At 65.1% G+C, this 21,086-nt stretch overlaps 1 protein-coding gene across 1 annotated transcript; it reads right to left on the reverse strand.

Moving 5' to 3' along the window:
- Positions 1 to 417: 417 nt before the first annotated feature.
- ADRA2C (adrenoceptor alpha 2C) lies at positions 418 to 2,299 on the reverse strand. Its single transcript, XM_070411369.1, has one exon. The coding sequence runs from the start codon at positions 2,297 to 2,299 to the stop codon at positions 908 to 910; it is 1,392 nt and encodes a 463-aa protein (XP_070267470.1). The 3' UTR covers positions 418 to 907.
- Between the last annotated feature and the right edge of the window lie 18,787 nt (positions 2,300 to 21,086).

Genomic DNA, 21,086 nt, shown 5'->3' on the forward strand with positions numbered 1-21,086 from the left:
GGGGCAGTGTGGGAGCAGTACCACAGCTGGGGGGTGGAACCACAGCCCAGGCTGCCATAGCCCTTTCTTCCGCTGGGAAGGGGCTGCCAGGCCAGGGCGGGCACTGGTGGGCGCAGGGGCGGGAATGGAGGTGGAGAGGGCAGTTCTGCAGGGTCTGCATATGGGATCAGTGAGGGCTTCCCTTAGCCGGTCACGGCACGTGCGTTCTGAGCACGTATCTTATACGTATGTAAAACATTTGATTTAAAAGAAAAAAAGACACCCCCCCACACATACACTTCTCGTGCAAGGGGACAGGTTGGAATCTGGGGACCTGGGGTGTCCTCCTTCACCCGTGGGGGGCGGTAGGCCGGTGCTAGTCTGGAAGTTACCCAACCCTCCCCCCGCCGGGGCTTAAGGACCGACTGCACCCAGCGCTGAGATTACAAAGGTTTATTTAGAAAATAGTTTGGTTGTTGGGGTTGTCGTTTTTGGCAAACATTTCAATACTTTCAGTGCCTCCCCGACAGCGCCCCCCTGGGTCCCTGGGGAAGTCAGCCCTTGCTAGGAGGTGGGTGTGGGGCGGGGCGCGTCTGGGGGCTTCTCACCGTCTGGAGGGTTGCCAGCGCCTCTGTGGCTACAACCCCGACCTGACAGCCCCCCTCGGCAGGGCCCCCTGAGCGGGATCCAGGCCTGCAGCCTCGCCAGCAGCCTCTCGCTGAGATGGGAAGGCAGAGGGGCTCCCCTTTCTCCTCCCCTCTCCCGGGGGCGCTTGGGTCTCGTCCGCCCATGCACCTGCCCTGCGCCCTGGAAGCCAATCCATCCCTGGGTCTCCGGGGAATGAAACCAGCTTTCTCTGGGGGCCACGCCCGCCCGCCCCCTCCTCCCGGAGCCGCCCGGGGTCTCCGCGCCAGGCGGGGCGCACCCGTCACTGCCTGAAGCCCCTTCTCCTCCGGCGGAAGAGGATGTGCTTGAAGGAGCGCCGGAAGTCCTGGTTGAACACCGTGTAGATGACCGGGTTGAGCGAGCTGTTGCAGTAGCCGATCCAAAAGAAGAACTTGAAGAGCGGGTCCGGCACCTGGCAGGCCTCGCGGCAGATGCCGTACAGGCTGTAGCTGAAGAAGAAGGGGAACCAGCAGAGCACGAACACGCCCATGACCACGGCCAGCACGAAGGTGAAGCGCTTCTCGCGCGCCTGAGCCACCTTGCGGCGGCACACGCTGCTGCGCGCCCGGCGCCGGCGCGACAGGAAGAACTCGACGGAGCGCGAGCTGGCGCGTGACAGGCGCCCGCCGGGGCCCGGGGACCTCGCGGCGGCCAGCGCGCCCTGCTCGGCGGGCCCGGGAGCCAGCGCCTCGGCGCCGCCCTCGCCCGCCTGGCCGTCCGCGCGCTGCCGCCCACCTCGCCGCACCGCCCCCCGGCGCCGCCGCCTCTCGGCCGCCGCGCTGCTGTCCTCGGGCTCCACGTCCGCTCGCGGGCGGCGCGGGGGCGCGCAGTGCCCGTTCTCGCCAGCGCCCGTCGGCGCCCCGAGCCCGTTCTCCGTGGTCGGGGACGCGCCGTCCGGGCCGGCGGCGGTGTGCTTCTCGCTGAGCGTGCGTGTGCGCAGCTTGGCCACGCGGTAGATGCGCGCGTAGACCAGGACCATGATGAGGCAGGGCGCGAAGAAGGAGCCGATGCAGGACGACAGGATGTACCAGGTCTCGTCGTTGAGGCCGCACTGAGGGTAGGCGGCGCCGTCGGGCTGGCGGTAAAGCGAGACGAGCGGTGGGAAGGAGATGACGGCCGAGATGAGCCACACGGCCACGATGGTGGCCTTGACGCGGCGCGGCGTGCGCTTCAGGTTGTACTCCACGGCCTGCGTCACGGACCAGTAGCGGTCCAGGCTGATGGCGCACAGGTGCACGATGGACGAGGTGCAGAAGAGCACGTCGAGCGCCAGGTACACGCCGCACCACACCTGCCCGAAGTACCAGTAGGCCATGAGCTCGTTGGCCAGCGAGAAGGGCATGACCAGTGTGGCCACCAGGATGTCGGCCGAGGCCAGCGACACCAGGAACAGGTTCTGGGGGGCACGCAGCGCGCGGCTGGTCAGCACCGCGATCACCACCAGCACGTTGCCCACCACGGTGAAGACGATCAGGAAGCTCACCACCGCCGCCAGCCCCGCCACGGCGCCCGCCGAGTACTGGCCCGGGGGCGGCCCCCAGGCGACCCCCGAGGCGTTGGCGGCTCCACCGCTGCCCCACTCGCGGGCGCCGCTCGCGTTGGGTCCCGCCGCCGCCGCCGCCGCCAGCGCCACCGCTAGCGCCGGAGACGCCATGGTCCTCCCGTGAGCTACGCGGTCCCGCCTGGAGTCGGGGCGTCGCCGCGGCAGCTCAGGAGCCCCCCAGCCCGGGTTGGCGCCCGCATCGCCGCCTACTCCTCGGGCGCGCCCACCGGGAACCGCGGCGCCCCGCAGCCGGCCCTCGGCCGTGTTGGCTCGGCAGGCGAGCGGCGCGCCGGAGAGCGTGGCTGCCGGCTCCCCGCAGCTGCCGCGCGTTAGTGCAGAGCAGGAGGCGCCCGGAGCGGGCGGCGACGCGGCAGCGGGGGGGAGGGGGCAGGTCCCGGGGTCCTCGCGGCCCCGCCCTCGGCCCGGCTCACCGGGAGCGCCCCGGCCGCGAGGCCACGGCGACGCGGCACCCGGTCGGGCCGGCCTCAGCGGCTCCTCGGTCCCGGCGCCCGGCCGAGGCGCAGGCTGCAGGCGGCGGCGGCCCGGGCGCTCCGCCTCCCATTCGCCCGGCGAGGGGTCGGCGCACCAGGGTGCGGGCCGCCGCTCCTCCGGGCCCCACACGCAGCCTCCGGCTCCAACTTTACTTTCCCGGGCAGGGCGCCGCCGCGCGTCCGTCTCCAGCCCCTCCTCCTGCTGCTCCCGGTGCGGGCGCCCCCCGAAGACCGCGCTGGGCCGTGCGGGCACCGCCTCGCTCGCCCAAGCTGCGCCGCTGCCGCCGCCGCCGCCGCCGCCGCCGCCGCCGCCGCCGCCGCCTCCTCTCCGCCGCTGTGCTCTCGGCGCGAGTGCAGCCGCCCGGGCTCGGCTTCCAACTTGGGGAGAGTTGCGGGGCGGGGCGGGGCGCGGGTGGGCAGGGGCGGCCTGGCGGGCACGCCAGCGCCGCCGGCCCGGGGGGAGCGGGCCGGGAGCCGGGGCCCGCGGCCGCCTGGGCGAACCTGCCTGCGCGGCGGCGGGGAGGAGTCGGGGCGGTGGCGCGGGGCGCGCGCTCAGCGAGGGCGCCCCCTCCAGGGCCGTCTGCAGCCTGCGGGATGGGCTGCGTGCCGGCGGCCTGCGCGGTGAGTTCCCCAGTCCTCTTGGATGCAGGAGCCTCCGCATCCCCCTCCCCGGCACACGCACTCGCGGACACGCACACGGGCGCAGCACCGGCGGCGGGGTCTGTGGCCTGAGCGGAGCGCCGGCCTCGCGCTGGCTGTCCTCTGAGCGCGGGGTCCAGCCCGACCCCTGCGCGGGGCTCCCAGGCAGAGCCACCTGCCCGGCCTCTTTTCCCTCCGGTTTGCATGAATCATGACGCGGTGCCCGTGGAGCCCGGGCAGGCGCCCAAGCTCTGCGCCCATGTTGACAGTTGTTGCAGTTTCATTCTAGTCTAGTGGCTCTGCTGTTAAAGGGCGAGGGCTGTTCAAAAATCTCCACCCGGATGAGGGCGGTTTTGTGGGGGCCTCATTCCTGCTGGCTTAGGGGCGATTGTTGGGGTAACCCCGCTTACCCCTGTCCCACATCCCTGTTCATTGATCCGCAGATGTGCACGGTCAAGCCCCCCCCCCACCCCCCATCCCGCCAGACCCGTGCTGAATGGTCCCCGCCTCCAGGGAGACAGGCTTGGCGGGAGAGGGGGGAGTGCTGGGGCTTGACAGGTGCTGGGACCACGGGAGGACCTTTCCTCTTCCGGACCGCACCCCGGCTGGCTGCTGGCTGCTGCTCTCCCTCTCCTCAGATGGGGGGCGGGCATTCCTGGGGGGAGGGGGGTACTCTGGTGTGGCAGGCAGTGCGAGCAACCCCTAACCCAGTGATGCCTGGAAATGGGAAGGGTCTGCTGGCTGATTCCCTCTTCTCTGAGCTCCCCAAGGCCTCAAAGGGCCTCACACAGGGGAGCCCAGTGGTCTCAGCAGAGATGCCCACAGCGGAGCCTCCTTATCCTTGTTAACCACGTGACACGGAGGAGGAGGAGTCAAGCTGGGGCTGGAATCAGACAGTGCAGGTGTGGGGCCTGCCGCCGGCATTTATGCCCATGCATGGCCAAGGCCTGGGACCCAGGGAAGGTGGGGGGCCACCATCCTTGTGAAAGGCCCCCTGGTTCTGGAGGCCCGAGGTGCCACTGACCCGGGCACCCTGGGTGCACTTTGCAGGGGAGACCCGCAGACCCCCGTCCTCCGTCACCAGCTTGCCCAGGCATCACAGGGTGAGCACTGTGCCCCCGGCCTTGACGTGCTTGGCACACGCTGAGGTGGGTGTGGTGATGCCATCAGTGCCTGGGAGGGGGGTTGCGGGAAGGCTTCCTGGAGGGAGTGACCTTGGAGCTGCGTTTAAAGACTGGAGGGGAGTTATCGGGAGGTGAGGGGCCCCTGTGGGCCATGCTCCCTGGGGTGGGGGTGGGCTTCGTCTTGGGGGCACAGGAGCCAGAAGAGGGAGGTGGCACCATCTGCTGTAGGTCTGGAGTGCCCTCTCCCAGCACCCAGCCTGCCATGGGGCGGCCTCCAGACCAGGAGGGCTTCTCCCCTTGTGAGGAGCACTTTGGGACATGCACAAGGACGTTCTGGTTCCACGTATCGCCACCTGCTCACAGCAAGGGTGGCTCAGCACGGGGGATTTGGAGGAAATGGACAGAGCAGTGGGCCCACGCAGACAGGACCTCCCCTGCCAGGAAGCAGCTCGCCCAGCCAGGCCAGCCCAGGGCGTCTGGAGTACCCAGCCAGCCACGGACCCAGCCCCAGGGACGCCCGGCGACCTTTTGACCTCAGGCCACAGACGTCATGCTGTGGACAACCTTCCTGGTGTGACCTGGGTGGAGCCGGAGGAAGTGCCTCTCCTGTGGGTCCAGGGCCAAGCGGGGGAGGAGAGCTAATCCCCGAGGAGTTTGTGGTGTAGAGTGGCCCCGGGCTGGGCTTTGGGGCTCCTGCCTGCGTGCACACACACAGGTGCTCCTCTTGTCCCCACACATGTGCATGCACACACATGCACGCACATGCACACCCACACACGCACAAGTGCTCGCCTCGTCCCCACATACGTGCATGCGTACACACACACACACACACACACACGTGTTCGTCTCGTTCCCACATGCATGCATGCACACACACAGGTGCTCCTCTTGTCCCCACACATGTGCATGCACGCACATGCACGCACATGCACAGGTGCTCGCCTCGTCCCCACATACGTGCATGCGTACACACACACACACACGTGTTCGTCTCGTTCCCACATGCATGCATACACACACACAGGTGCTCGTCTCGTCCCCACACACGTGCATGCATACACACATAAGTGCTCATCTCATTCCCACACGCATGCACGCACACCCACACATGCACAAGTGCTTGTCTCGTCCCCACAACTTGCATGCACATGCACACACACACAAGTGCTCATCCCCACACACATGCACACACACACAAGTGCTTGTCCCCACACACATGCACACACACACACAAGTGCTCGTCCCCACACACATGCACACACACATAGCACACACCCACACACGCACAGGTGCCTCACTCACCCTCCAGGCTACAGGGAGTATTTTTGTCACCCGCTGTGGGCAGCTCTTTCCAGGTTTCACCCACCTCACCCTCTGCCTGCTCGCCTGCTTGTTCAGGGGGCTCTGGAGCCGCTCACCCAGGCCATGAGCCCATGCGGCACCGTCTGCCTTGGCTCCAGGCCTTGGTCTGTCCATGGCTCTCCCTTCCAAAGGGGTTGCGGGAGGTTCCTCCCTTGAGGCCTGATCTCCCAGGCTGGATTAGAGGCCCCTGGCTTCCTCCCGTGGGCCCTGGGGCTGTGGACCCCTGAAAGCAGGCCATGCCCCTGTCCCATTGCCTGGTACCGGCCCGCTCCCAGCACCCACTAGAGTATAGCAGAGGACCGGGGGCACCACAGCCAGGTCGGAGCCTGCGTGTTGCTGGTGCCCTCCAGCCTCCTCAGCTGCCCCGGGCGCCTGCGCTGTGCTGGGTGCAGGGGACCCAGAAGGCCCCTTCGGCTTCTGTCCCACGGAGGCTGGAGTTGTTGGGTATGGAGTGCAGCTCCCGCTCATGCTCAGACTTGCAATCTGGCAGCGGGAGGCGCTCCTGCCTCCTTGGGCCTCAGTTTTCCCATCTGCAGGATGGGGTGTTGGACAGGCTGGTTCTATGATCCACGCCAGCTCTGCCCCCGCTTGGCTGCTTGCTCCTGGAGGTGGGCGTGTGTCTGGTCTGCCGTCCTGCTTGGCTGGCGCCTCCAGGGCAGGGGCGAGTGCTGTGTCAGGGAGCCGACCCTCCCCGGGGCTGGCAGGGCTGGCAGGGCTGGAGGGAGGGAGCCAGCTCATCTCCAGGCTGAGAGGCCTGTTTTCTCCTTCCAGCCGAGCAAGGATTCCTCTGCCCCCACCACCACCACCACGTTTATTTAAAATTTCACTTTTGCAGAGGAGGTGGGGAAACGAGGCCTGCTTCTCTCGCTGCCCCTCCCCGAGGAACCCCAGAAGTGCTGTCTTGTCGCAGCTCGGCCAGGATCAGCGCCGGGCCAGCCCTCGTTCATGCCCCGCAGGCTGACCCACTGCGGTATCGATCACGCTGATGGGCTTGGCACCGCGGAGGCTTGTGGCGCTGGCGCGAGTCCCTCTGGAGGGAGCTGCTTCGAGGGCTGCCTTTGATTGGCGATGAATGTGATCGGTTAGAACGGTGGGTCAGCGTGTCTCAGCTAGGCCTGCGGTGGTTCGAGCTCGCCACCCTCAGCCTTCTGACGGTTCCCTGCTGCCCAGACCCCTGCACCTGGCACTCAGGCCCTCCTAGGCCTGGCCTCCCCCATGACCAGCCCTTTATTCGTTCAGCCGTTTGTTCAGTCCGCAGACTCACGGGCATCTTCCGGGCGCCAGCCTTGGGCTGGCTCTGTCAAATCGAGTCACTGCAGCCCCGTCTCAGCTGCTGAGTCACTGTGTGATTGGACGAGGCGTCTGCGCCTCAAGGCGCAGGACACGGGTCCCACTGGATGTGTCTCCTGCAGGCCGGCAGGTGCCACCAGGAGGGGCCAGGAGAGCAACTCAGGACTCGGGATGTGAGCAGAACCTGGAGGTGCCGCTTAAACCCGCTCAGCCAGCTGGCCTGCCCTCTCTGAGCCTCTTCACAGCGTCTGCAGGACTAGCTGGGCAGCTCTCTGTCGGGGCGGAAAGATGGCACCTTTGCCTGTTGCCCTGGGGACCCTGCTCACGGGAGGGAGGCAGGCCGAGGAGGAAGGCTGCTGGGAGGTTTTCTCCGTCTCCGTCCTGTTTAACTTGCTCTGACAGTTGCGGTGACTTCAGAAGATAAAAATCCCAATAAAAGGCACCGAGACCTCGCACTGCTGGCTGGCAGCGGGCGCCACACAACAGAGAGGACGCCGTTGTTGGTACGATCGCCGGCGTCTTGCATCCTGGCTGATGGAGTCCACTTGTCACGCCTTCAGGCTCGCCCCCGGCCTGTGCTCGCACCCCCGGGCGGCAGGGAGCTCCCTGCGTCCTCAGCGGCCCCTCATCCTCAGGGAGCTCTGCTTATTCTTGACGTTGAGCACAGGGCTCTGGCACCCCAACCGGGAGGGCAGTTCCCAGCCGGGAGGGCCAGGCTGGCCTGGGGAAGTGAGAGGGGCTTCCTGGGGACAGGCCTCTGCTTGGGCCTGACAGTGGAGGGAGACCCTTGGCCGAGCAGCCTGCTTTCTGGAAGCTTCTCCCACTTCCCCAGGCACTGCTCCCTCCCACCTCAACCAGGCTGCTCCCAAGGAGTGACCTTGGCGTTGGCACATGGCCTGCCTGGACCTGCCGCCTCCCTCGGGGCCAGGCCCCCAGGCCCTCCGTCCAGGGCTCGCTCCTCTGCAGGGAGCTACAGGATGGTCAGCAGATCTGAAAGCTTCTCATTTATTTCACCCTCTGAGAACGGGTTGCTATTAACACCCCCACTTTGCGGGTAGGAGGCAGACACAGCTGCCAGGTCGTGAAGGAGCGTTGGCGGTTTCGGGCTCTGGATCAGGGCCCTGCCCCATCCGGCCTCACCGCCCAAGTAGGTGCCCCCAAAGTGACCACCAAGTAACAGAGACCCCGGGGGCCCCTGGCTCGATGCCGGAGGCTTCTCCCCCAAACGGTCTCTCTGGGGCCGCTGTCTCCCCGGGGCCGCTGTAGCCTGTCGGGTGCTCACCAGCCTCTAACCCAGCGGTTCTCAACCTGTGGGTCGCGACCCCTTTGGCAGTCGAACGACCCTTCCACAGGGGTCGCCTAAGACCATCCTGCATATCAGATATTTACATGACGATTCATAACAGTAGCAACATGACAGTTACGAAGTAGCAACGAAAATAATTTTGTGGTTGGGTCACAACATGAGGAACTGTATTTAAAGGGCCAGAAGGTTGAGAACCACTGGGTTTTCCCATCCCAGAAAGGCCGGAGCCTTTAAACCACAAATTCGTCACGAGAGGGAATGGGAGTGGCCTGAGATTGAGGCTTGCGTGTCAGGGCACAGGCGATGCTGCTGTAACACGGTGACCCCAAAGCACAGCAGCTCATCAGAGGTTGGTTTCTCTCCCAAGCAGAGAGGCTGGCCGGCTGCCTCCCACCCTTCCTTGGGCCCGGTGGCTGGTCCAGCTCTGGCCACTGCCATCATGCCCTTGTCCACACCGTGGGGTGTGAGAGGGCTTGGTCCACCCATCACAGGGCATCCCCATCTGGAAGTTGCACACACCCTTGTACTAACATCCCATTGGTCAAAATGTGATCACATGGCCACACCTACTGCAAGGGAGTCTGGGAAGTGTAGTCTGTAACAGGTGGCCCCAGGCCAAGATAAACATGTAGGGTGTCCAGACCTGGACAGTGTTGACAATGGGCTGGCACTTTGTGGTGGGCTGTCCTGTGAATTGCAGGGTGTTGGGCAGCATCCTCTACCCGCTGACGGCCAAGAGCAACCCCCACCCTCAGACTGCCAGGCGTCCCCGGGGGCAGAATCTCCCAGCTGAGAGCCACTAGCCCAGATCAAGGGTCCCCAACCCCCGTGGCCACAGCGCCCAGGAGGAGGAGGCTGGGTGGGCCGGGGAGCCTGTGGAGCGTGGCCGCCAGGGCGGGATTCCCATGTGGAACAGCCCAGCTGCTTGCTGATGGCAGCTAATGAAGGGAGGGAAGGAGCCGTGCGGCTGTGGGGGTTGAATCAAACATGGCCTCCCAGTGTTGAAACAGCTCCCGGAGGCCATGGGGGACCTTATTTGGAAATCGGGTCTCTGCAGATGTCTTCAGGGCCAGTGAGGTCATGCCCGAGCCGTGGGCCTCACCCGTGGCTGGTGTCCTTACAGGGAGAGGAAGAGACAGACACACGGAGAAGCTGTCCCTTACGTGTGGGGGTCAGTGGGACGGTGAGACGGGCCAGGGGAACACGTCCGGCCACAAGCCAGCATAGCTGAGCCGGTGGCCCAGACAGAGCCCGGCCTGGCGCTGGGCAGCAAACAGCAGTCCCTCCCACCGGCCACAGCCCAGCCACAGTGCTGCAGGGGTCCTCTCAGACCTTCAGGGTCCTCCTCTAGCAAATGGGTCAGGACAAGGCCTCCCTACGTGAGCGCTGCTGAGCGCGTGTGCACCCCAAACGGCCAAGCACGCACGTGACAAGCACCGAGGACGCGCACAGTGGCTGTTGCTCCCCCAACTTGCAGCCCCCAGGGTCTCCCCGTAGCTCTCTTCCTCCCACCCCTGAACTCCCGGGTCTTAACCTAATCCGATGCCTGTACCCTTCCGTGCTCTGCCCCATCTGGGCCTCAGTTTACCCTCTCTGAGCGAGTGGCATGGCTTTGATCTTCTCTAGGCCCTCCCAGCTCTAAAAATTCTAATTAGGTAGGATCCTGCTCAGGGAGCTGGAATTAGGAGCCATTGTTATGCAAGAACACAGGCGTACAAAGACACTTTAAAAAAAACGCAGCAGAACAAAAGAATAAGTTGATGGCATCAGACTCGGGTATTGTACTTCGAGAAACTATTTTAAAACCAATGCTTTCCACTGCAGTGTGAGCAGGAATTGCCCTGGGAAGCCAAGTTTGACTTTCACAAAAGGTTTGTATCGACAGGACATGTTATCATTCAATTTCTAGGAAAGAGGAGTAATTAGATGCCTCGTTCCAGATATTGTTTCAATTACAGCAGAAAAAAATACCTATATGTGCCCGTGAGGAAGCCAGTGCCGCCTCTTCCTACCGGGGAGGCGCCCTCCCGGTTCAGAGCCGCCCTGCAGAAGCAGCAGCCCGCACGCATGCACACACGCACGCCCACGGGCAGCCCAGCCTCTGCTCCGGGCGGGGTGCAGGCCCGGCTCCTGAAGGTGCCGAGCAGGTGCATTGGGGAAATTGAAACCATCACCGGCTCTGGTTGCAAGGCAAGCTGATGTCCAGGAGGGGGCGACATCCGATGGTCCCGCCCCTGCACGCTGGTCCCCAGAGCTTGAAGCCGGGCGAGGACTGAGAAGGGACTGGGTCCCACACTGCAGACAGGGGCGCCATCCTCATCCCCAGTGATTCTCCCCCAGCTTCCACCGGCCGCCCCGGGGAGCCGCCCCAGGGGGATCTTTCCAGGTGGAGCTGTGAGCACCCGCCCGCTGCCTCGCCCACCGAGGAAGTCCTAGCTCGCACCCAGCGCTCGCCTGGCCTGGTTTGGTGCTCGCACCTCTCCCCCTCCTGGTCTTTCGCACTCCGTTCCAGAATTCCGTCTGCGCTGCTTTTTGCTAATGCCCCACGCCTTCCGCCTGCACACCTGCCTGGGTGGGGCCCTTCCGCTGTGACCTCACAGCCCACTCTTCCTCATCTGTCAAGATCAGCTCTGCTGCCTCCTCCAGGAAGCCCTCCGGGCTCCTCCGGGTGTCTGACGAGGCTCTATCTTGGGGGGAGGGGTGCTCACTGTCTCACTCTCCTGGTGCCTCTCCAGGCCCTTCACCTGCACCCCAGGCCCCGCCCTGGGGGAGTCCTTCAGGGTGGCCGATGGATGGAGGAGCAAGGGGCACAGAGGGAAAGGCCACCTCTGTCTGAGTCAACAGCCTCTGTCTACCCACAAGGGCTGACCTCCGGTGTCTCCAGAGCTGCACTGCCCAGCCCCTCCAGGCCCAGGCGGGACGGACTCCCGCCATGGCCAACCCTCCCCCGGGTCCTTTCGTCCTCCCCGGCACTGTCTCCCTCCCCTGGGACCCCTCTGTGCACGCCTGCTTCCTGGCCCCACAGTAACCCAGGCCGGCAGGTCCACGAGCTGGATCTAGCCGGACAGGCAGGCTTCGTGGAGACATGGGGCCGCCCCACACACACACCCCCCCCAACCATGGACATGCGCCAGGGGCCTGACGGTGACCTTCAGTGTAGCAAGGCCTGCTCCCCGGCTCCTGGGGGGTCAGGTGAGATGAGGGTCAGCCGCCTGGGCCCCCCTCCGGCCTTGAGACAGCTCTCGCGGCTTTTCCTTGTTGCCTCGCTGTAATTGCCCGTCCTGCTGGGAACGTTCTGGCTAGAGGACTTTACGAGTGACCGCCTGCTCACCCGTGCGTCCGGCTGCAGCCCACGCAGCTTAAGTGACAACAGCAGAGGCACTGGACTCCGTAGGAGAGAGGCCTGCATCACCAGGGGCCGGCCACGGGGTGGGGATTGGGGTGCTGTCTCCCCATAGGCAGCCTCCCCCCCCCCCCCCCGCCATGCTCAGCCCCTGCCATGCACCCGCCTGCAGGCAGGACCCTCCAATGGCTGGACCGCGCGCCCGCCTCTCAGCTCCCAAGGGGCAAGTGGGTCAAGGGCAGCTCAGTCCGCTCTGCTGTCCCCTCCCCTCCCAGGTGCCAATCATTCCCAGCCAGTATCTGCTTGGATCCGGCCAAGGGCAGGTGCTCAGGTGGGGTCTGCAGGGGTGGGGAGTGGGGACTGAGCGCGCCCGGGGCAGCCTTAGAGGCCCAGCGGTGGCACCTCCCTGCGGCCTCTGACCTCGTGCCCCCGCCCGCGCTGACTGTCCTGCGCAGAGGCACGGGTGGGCGAGTTCTGGTGCCAGCTGCCAGAGGGCAGAGCTCCGCCCGCCTAGTGTGAGAAGCCAGGAGGTCAGGGAGAGGTCAGAACAGGACTGGGTGGCGCCGCAATGACCCCTTAAATAGTGCCCCTTAAATAGTGTGGGCAGCGTCACCCCTCCTGCCCACACCCCCAAGGCCAGGGCTGAGGGGCAGGAGGGGCAGCAGGAGCTCCCCCGCGAGTGACACGCTGGGCGGAGGGTGGGGACATGGTGTGCGGACCAGCGCAGGGGTGATGGATTGACCAGGGTCTGTTCGATCTCCGCTCAGAGGTTCCGGAGCGAGGCAGCGGGGACCGCGTGCGCTGTGCTGCGAGGTGAGGCCTCGGGAAGCCGTGCCCCTGCCTAATTAAGCCATTAGCAGTGGGTCTCCATGGAAACCACTTACCCGGTGCTCACACAAATGAATATTTATTCAATTAGCAGGAGGCACGGGTGCAGGGAAGCCTGGCTTCCCACGGTGCCTGCTGTGGGGGGTCCTGGGGGAGCAGGCACTGTTTCACCTACACGGCCTGGTGTTCACGGTCCCTGCGAGGTGGTCACCGTCACCGGTCACGGAGGACACAGAGGCTCAGAGCCGCCCAGCCTCCCCCTCAGCAGAGACAGCGTGAACCTGGGTGACCTTGAGCCGTCCCTGGAACCGCCCGTGCCCTGGACAGTCGCCTGTGACTGGGTCTCACCGTGATGCCGTGTCCGCCCGTCCTGCTGCTGTAACAAGACCTGGCTGGCGGGCTGCCCTCCACACGCTTCCTCCTCGCGGTGCTGGAAGCGGGGAGGCGGGAGGCGGAGATTGGGGGTCAGCTTGGGGGGCCCTGTCCCGGGGGGACCCTCGTCCTGCTTCAGAGCTGGAGTCCTCACGGGAGGCAGGGGTGCTGGGCTCTGTGAGGTCCCTGTGTCAGGGCACTAATCCCATTTGTGGGGGCTGCACCCTCAAGACCTAAGCTCCTGGAAGGCCTCCCCTCCGAGCACCTGGCGGGAAATCGCACCACCACGGGCATTTCTGTCGTGTGAGGAAGTCGACTACGTCTTCGTAAGTCCAAGTCCGTTTAAAACCTATTTATTACAGTGATTGGGCGACATTGGCCCACAGGCACATCCAGGTGTCAGGGGGGTTCGTTTCTGTTACAAGATCTGTATATGGCACCGCGTGCCCACCGCCCAGTCGCATCCTCTCTGTCACCAGATATTAGGACCCCCCTCCCCCACCCCTCCCGCCAGCAGCCCCCCCTCCGCTGTGTGTGTTCACGAGTCCAGTTTCCATTCCACGTGGGCGAGGTCGTGTGGCTCTCAGCGTTCCGTCTGACGCGTGTCACGCACACACTGCTCTCAGGCCCATCGTGTTGTGGCGTGTGGCGTGTCACCCTCGCCGCGGGCCGTCTTACATCCCTTAGTGGTAATTCTTCCCCCTGATGGGCTCGTTTTTCCACATGACTTTTGTGATTTTGTTTCGCAACTTTTGAAAGTTCTTTGTAGACTAGACACCTTTTATCTATGAGGTGAATTCCAAATGTTTCTGTCCGGATTGTCTTTTAATGTTGCTTTATTTTTCCATGCAGAAGGCGTGGGGGAGGGCTTGTGGGTCCGTTTGCTTTTCAGACCGATTGTCAGCACTTCTCTCACCGGGTCTGCGTTTTCCTCCCGGCGGAAGGCGTCCCTGGACTCGGGGAGGGTCCCCGCGGCGGCTCCTCGCGCTGCACGGTTAAGCTCCGTACATCCCGGCCGCGGGTCCCGTGGGTCTACGGCCCACGATGTGAGAGGCTGACCCCATCTCATCCACTGGCCGCGGCCCGCTGTGCGGGAAGGTCCGGTTGTGTGGGGTGGGGACACCGCCCCGGCTTGCGCGGGACTGAGCGGCGGGGCTGCGGGCCTGGGCCCTGGCCGCGGTGCCGGGTCATCGCGTGTTTCCGTGGAGGTCCACGCAGCACGTCCGTGTCTGCTGAGGCTGGCACTCGCCCCGCAGTCAGCCCCGGGGCGTTTGCCTCGCTATTCTTGCGTGTTTATTTTTCCATCCGAACTTCAGTGTCAACGCTCGCTCCATAAAAAACGTTGGCTGGGATTTTTATAGGATCCCGTTAAGTTTTGCCCTGAGCGAGGGAGCTGACGCTGCTGACGGTGGAATGCCCTGACCGGCTATTTCGGGTCTTGGTGTCTCTCGGTGGTTTATGGTTTCTTTCGCACGGGCTTCGAGGCCGCTGCCAGCAGCACCTCGGGGTGGGGGTGGGGTGGGGGGGTGGGGTAGGGTGGGTGGGGGTGGGGTAGGGGGGGTGGGGGTGGGGTGGGGTGGGGTGGGGGCGGGGGTGGGGTGGGGTGGGGGTGGGGGTGGGGGGTGGAGGGGCGGTGGGGTGGAGGGGCGGGTGGGGGTGCATGTCCCCGCCAGGCTGCAGCTTCTCCGTGGCCGCCTGCCTCTCAGGGACATCCCAGTCTCCGGAGAAGAGCCTGGGCCGAAGCGCCTGGAGGAGGCCGGAGACCCAGAGCGGACGCAGCGAGCCCGCAGGACGCTGAGCGGAGGTAGCGGCTGCTGCGGCTGCTGGGTGGGTGCTCGCTGGTGCAGCGGCCGCAGGAGACAGCACAGTTAGCCCTCGGGAGACTGAGCCTGGGGGCGGCCGTGTGACCTGAGGCCCGGGGGCCGCGTGGTTGAGACGTAGCTCTGAGGAGGAACTTCTGCCAAGTTCACGGTGGGCTGGGGTCGCCTGCACCTGCAGGGCGGGCAGACTTGGGGACCTCCTGCCAGGGCTGCACTCTGCTCCTCAAAGCTCAGGATGACCTGGGCCAGGGCCAGCGTGGGGCCAGGGCCTGCGTGGGGCCAGGGCCTGTGTGGGGCCAGGGCCTGCGTGGGGCCAGGGCCTGCGTGGGGCCAGGGCCTCCGTGGGGCCAGGGCCTGCGTGGGGCCCACACAGGATGTGGTTACAGGTAGCGCCCCCACCCCCAGGGCAGGTCGGACCCCCCTCCCTGGAGCACCTGGGGCTGCGGTGCCGGCTGCTCCCGACAGCCCTGCGCTCCAGACTCCGAGCTGCAGCCGTTGTCGGCAGAGGCCTCCCCAGAGGCCCGTGAGCTGCCTGGAGCTGCCCGGTTCCTGCCGCACATGACACGCTGGAAGCTTTTAGAAAGAGCAAGCATCTCCTTTTAAAATGTCATCGTCTCTCTTCTCTTTAGGGAAGGAATTGGGGTGCAGAGAGCCCGTGGGGAGAAACGCTTGTCAGCGCGGAGCCTGGAGCTGGATGCTGGGAACGAGTTGGGGGACAGCAGTCCCGGCTGGTTCCGGGTTTGGCTGCATCTCCACGGTCCCCGACTTGAGCCCGTGCACGCACCTGGGGCGCGGGCACCGCAGGGGGGCGGGGGGGGGGCACGGGTGCTTGACCCCAGCTTCAGGCTTGTCTTCTCAGGAAGCTGTCTGCTGGCCAGCCCGCTCCGGCCCTGAGGCAGGCCTGCTCCCCGAGCTCCTGACCACTCGGGAGCCCACCCGCCACCCTGGAACGTGGCCTCCTCTCTGCTCAGGGGCCTGTGCAGGGACCCCCCGGTGGGCAGGGCACCTCCTCCACAGAACACGACTGAGCACCTGAGGGTGCCATGCAGGCGAGCTGTCAGCCCTGAGCTGTGCAAGCACAGAATTCAGTCCACGCAGTCAGCATCCCCATTCCGGACCTCAAAACACCCGGATGATCCATTTTCCAGTGCCTTCCGTGGGCTATTATTTCCTTCTCCTTCGAAATCAGTTTCACTGACGGCAAAGCCGTAGATTAGGTCGAATAGCTAGTGAATGTAGGGGGTGGGCCCCAGCGATGCACAGCAGCTTTCGGCGGAACTCCTGCAGGTGAGCAGGGCGGTGCCGAAGAACTAGGGAGCCATAGGCGGTTCTGTGCGCCCGGGAGAGAGCAGGGCCCAGGCTTTCCCCATCAATCCCTGGCTCGAGGGTGGCCTGTAAACGCGGTGAGTGACCGAGCACACGTGTGTGAGCAGATGAACTCACGTGGATGAAGGAGGAGGCGCAGCTGAGCGGGGAGGAGGCTGGCTGTGCCGGTCAGAGGCATCAGCTGAGGCCTAGAGGTGCCGGAGCGTCCGCAGCAGGTGGGGTCCCTCACAGACTGTGATACGGGTCAGAGGGACGAGACGCACGCGAAGGGTGGGGACCCTGCCCTCCATCAGGCCGCTCACGCAGTGAGTGGACTGGGAGGGGTCACAGCGCCCGGAAGAGCTCCGGCGGCCAATCCCGCGTGAGATGGGCTCCGGTAGGCAGGCTGCCGAGGAACGCTGCCCTGGAGCCCCCACAACCTGGGGAGCCTCGGGGACCTCGTGTCCTTACAGCCGCTGCACCTTGGGAGGAGAGAAGCAGCCACAGGGCTGGTGCTGTGAGCTCAGCCGCACCTGCTTCCCTGGCTGCGGGACTCTGCCTCGCGGGGTGGGTGTGCGCAGGGCGGGTGCTCCGAGGCTTCCTCTCCTGCCCCCAGGAGCCGGGCGGGTGGGCTGGGGGGGGGCGCTGCGCCCACCTGTGCTGGTCAGACTCCACTCTCCCCACCTCCCCACAGCCGCTCGGGCAGGCCGGCAGGGCAGGGCCCGGGGGACAGTTCACAGACACATCCACCTTGAGCCGGTGGTGGGGTCTGGGGACGGGCCTCACGTCCCGGAGGCAGGACAGCGGGACCCTTAGGCCTGTGGCCCTTCAACTGGGCAGCCTGAGCGTGAAGCCTGCCTCCCCCCGTGGGGAGCTGCTCAGCCACTCGGTGCCTCGGTTTCCCCTCTCTGCCTGTCTCTCCGATGAGCCGTGAAGGGGTTGTGTAGGGACTGTGGTGCCCACCTCACTTGGCTCCTTTTTGTCACCATCACCCTTCCTGAGGGCCCGGGGTGGCGAGTGAGGGTGGGGGCAGGCGGGTGGGCTCGCAGGATGTGCCCACGGAGGCCCGGCCCGCCTGGCACGCAGCCCTGTCTCCCAGGTCCCGGGCAGGGACAGCAGCCAGGGCGCCTTTATGACGGGGGTGTTGGGGGGATGTGCTGACCGCCCCCGACCCCGGCCAGGCTGTGGTCGTGGACCTGGGAGAAGATGGGGTCAGGCCACTCCGCGCGCCCCCCCCCGAGTGGCGCAGCCCAACGCCCTCAGCCCTGTGCTCCGGCTTCCCCCCTGGTCAGCAGCCGTGAGCGCAGGAGTGAGGGCATCCACCCGAGATGCCGCCGCCGTGATTCGGACGCCTCTTGGCTTTTGCGGAAGTGCTGGCTGCACGGACTGGCTCCCCACTCGTTCTTTACAAGTAAATTGTTACCTAGACTCCTCCGGAGGGTCTGCCCAAGGGCGCCGTGGGCGCAGCCAGAGGGGCTCGGGCGGGCTTGGGCGTCTGGCAGCACCGGTGGAAGCCGAGGTTCCCCACCTCGTCCCGAGTTAGGGGACCCCCTGCTCAGAGGCCCAGGAAGACGAGCCGAGAGCGGGCGCATGTGGAGGCCATGAGGGGATCTGGCGCTGTCTCTCGGTCCCGCCAGGACCCAGCACGTGGTCTCTCCCACTCCATCCCCGGGGGGGAGCCGAGGCTCAGGGAGTGCCTGTCCTCAGACTCACTGTCCCTGCTCCTTCTCCTCCCCGCCCCCCCCCCCCCACCAGCCCAGCCTGAGGGAGGTGCCCGGCTCCTGGAGTGCAAGGGAGGCTGTTTCCTTGGCGACGGGTCCTGCGCCTCCCTGGGCAGGGCCGGTGTCAGCCAGGAGCGTCCTCCCGAGACCCCCTCTGGGGCCGTGGGCGGAATTTCTAGCTCCAGAACGAGTCTCTAAAAGCCCCCGTGAGGCGGCGTGGAGCCTCCTAAAATAACTGCCGTCAAGCAATTACCCCTCGGGAGGCGTCTGGAGGTGTCGATGGGACTCACACTTTTCTTGATAAAAGCTCGTCCTTTGTGCTGTGGAGCCCGGCAGCGGCTCAGGCTCAGCGGCTCAGTGGCATCGGGGCTGCTCCATCCCATGCACCCCGCACGGTGGGTGGCCCCCGCCCCCAGCCCGCTCCCCTCCTTCTCTCCGGGAGTTGGGCACCTGGGGAGGACGGAGAGCGGAGGAGGGAGTCAGCACCTCAGGTTCCCAGCAGAGGGAAGGGCAGGTTTGCAAAGTGTGCACTTTCCCACCTGCTTCCCAGGCCAGGCCTGCTGGCAGGGCGGCCCCTCGCTCTCGGCTCTCGCCCCTGGCCAGGCACCATCCGCCATCCACAGGCAGGGGCAGCCGGGGGATTGCTGGGGGGCACGAGAAATACACGCTTTCCGATGTCACCGCCCCTGGGCCAGGGAGCATGTGGACACACCTCCCACCACCGTCGGCGCCGCCCCTTCTGCCTCTGTGGTGTCTGAAATGGTTCCTGGCAGCCCTGCCTCCGGCAGTGCCAGCTGCAGACACTGGCCATGGTGACAGGCTGCGGACAGTAGGGACAGGGTCAGGCACGGACTCCCTGGGCACCGCAGCGGTGCTGGCCGGCCCCAGGCCTGGCTTGGGCCGCAGGGATGTGGGTGGGATGGTGGCATGTGCGCTCTGGTCCTCGGCCTGGGGGACGGCGCAGGCTTCTGCTGTCTGTCTCTCTGGGATCGCCGGTCTCCACCGCGGGACGGGCACGCTGCTCCCGGGACGAGGGACGCAGAGCAGAGCTGAGTGGCCTCCTGGCCTGAGGCCGGGCCCGGCTGCACTCAGCTCACAGCGGCCACGCCCAGGCCAGCGGTAGAATCATGAGCAAGAAATACACACTTTGTCGTCAGCAGCTGGGTCACAATCTGTTACACGCGTATTGTGGCGAGCTCACTGATGCACGCTGACATTTGTTTGGGGCCTTTACATCCAGCCGAGGTTGGCGGGGTGGGGAGGGCGCCCCGGACAGACGAAGGGGAGGTGTGTGCTGGGCCTGAATGCGGGGCTCCGCCCACTCTGCTCTGCTCTGCGCGGCCCTGGTGCTGCTCCGAGCACCTTCGATCCTGGGTGCCCAGTGGCGGGGGCATCCTCCACGTCAGCCAGGCAAGGGTGGGAGATGCATCTGGACTTGGGAGAGTCCTTCCCCAGTCACACCCCCACCCACTCAGCGCTGCTGGGCCTCCTCCTCCAGAGCATCTCTTCCCTAAAGACTTCAGGACGGCTCGGCTCCCAGTCTCCCCGTGAGGAGTGTGGACTGCACCCCAGGTGACCCTGGATTCTCAACTCAGCCCCCACCTGCTTTTCCATCCTATCATTTCCCCCAGTGCTCCATCCCCCTCTCCCCTGGTTCTCCATCCCCCTCTCCCCTGGTTCTCCATCCCTCCTCCCTGGTTCTCCATCCCCCTCTCCCCTGGTTCTCCATCCCTCCTCCTCCCTGGTCCTTCATCCCCCTCTCCCCTGGTTCTCCATCCCCCTCTCCCCTGGTTCTCCATCTCTCCTCCTCCCTGGTTCTCCATCCCTCCTCCTCCCTGGTTCTCCATCCCTCCTCCTCCCTGGTTCTCCATCCCTCCTCCTCCCTGGTTCTCCATCCCCCTCTCCCCTGGTTCTCCATCCCTCCTCCCTGGTTCTCCATCCCCCTCCTCCCTGGTTCTCCATCCCCCTCTCCCCTGGTTCTCCATCCCTCCTCCTCCCTGGTTCTCCATCCCCCTCTCCCCTGGTTCTCCATCCCTCCTCCCTGGTTTTCCATCCCCCTCCTCCCTGGTTCTCCATCCAGCCCCCACCTGACTCTTCATCCAGCCCCGCCTCTGGGTTTGCCTACCCGTCCCTACCCCTGGGCCCTTCCTCCCGACGCCCCACGTCCTCAGAGCCGTGTTCACCCGCCACGTCCTGTCAGATGGGTCTCAACTGCCCACAGTGGCCTCCCTCTCAGTGGGCAGCGTTCCCCGCTGTGCAAAGACCCCGAGCCCCTTCTGCTCTGGTGGAATCCGGTGTTGGTCCATGTGTCTGTCCGTTCAAGTGCCCGGCAGCACAGGGCTCTCAGACACCAGGGCCCCAGAAGCCTTGGACTCACTGTGAACGGACTCTGTACGTGACGTCCACTGAACCGGGACTGTTCCAGCACATTCCGCTTTAACCTCTTAGAGAAAAAACAAAACCAAGATTCTAGCTCACAAGTTTGCATTCCTTGCTCCCGCCTTCAAATTCACTCCCCCTCCCCCTCAGATGCGCTGCACCCCGCACCGCCGGCCTGGCCCCGTGTCAGCGGGTCTGTGTGCATGGGTGGTCCTGCTCCCGGATCACAGAAAAACACAGAAACACAGCAGATGCCGACACCATTGAACAGGGCTGGGAAGGGAGGTCCTCCAAGGACCCCAAAGCCTGCAGCACGAGGATCTGAACTTCTCCAGGCGACCCTGGAAGACGGGGCGACCAGCTCTGGCATTCCTTCTGACGAGACCTGCAGAGCTCACTACACATGCAAAGTCCCAGGCCCGGCCCCACCTTCTGAACCAGGGGCCTGAGGGTATCTGTGTTGGGGATCGTGGCGGCCCTGGGGGGTGGCTCCGTGGGTTGGAGCGTCGTCCCGTGCACCGCAAGGTTGCAGCTTCCATCCCGGTCAGGGCGTGTATGGGAGAGATCGATGCTTCTCTCACATCAGAGTTCTCTCTCCGCCCTCTCTCTAAAAGTCAATAAAAACATAACCTGGGGCAAGGATTACACATATAATCGTGGACGGAGGGAATCTTTTGAGCCACTGTCCGCTCTTCCCCTGCCTCCCCTTCCCTTTGCCAGGACCGGCTTCCCACAGCTCCAAAGAGCAAGTCCATCCCTGCCCTCACCACACACACACACACACACACACACACACACATACACACTCACACACTCACACACTCACACACGTGCACATGCTCCCACTCACATGCTCACATGCATACAACTCACACTCACATACTCTCACAGGTGTGCACATTCTCATATGCATAT

Source organism: Myotis yumanensis, unplaced genomic scaffold (assembly GCF_028538775.1).
Source record: "Myotis yumanensis isolate MYYU_CA2020_CCGP unplaced genomic scaffold, mMyoYum1.0.hap1 SCAF_1, whole genome shotgun sequence".
Taxonomy (NCBI): domain Eukaryota; kingdom Metazoa; phylum Chordata; class Mammalia; order Chiroptera; family Vespertilionidae; genus Myotis; species Myotis yumanensis.

What these genes read in the sequence shown, in the direction of transcription:
- ADRA2C (XM_070411369.1), bottom strand. Translation starts at nt 2,299, where the DNA reads ATGGCGTCTCCGGCGCTAGCGGTGGCGCTGGCGGCGGCGGCGGCGGCG.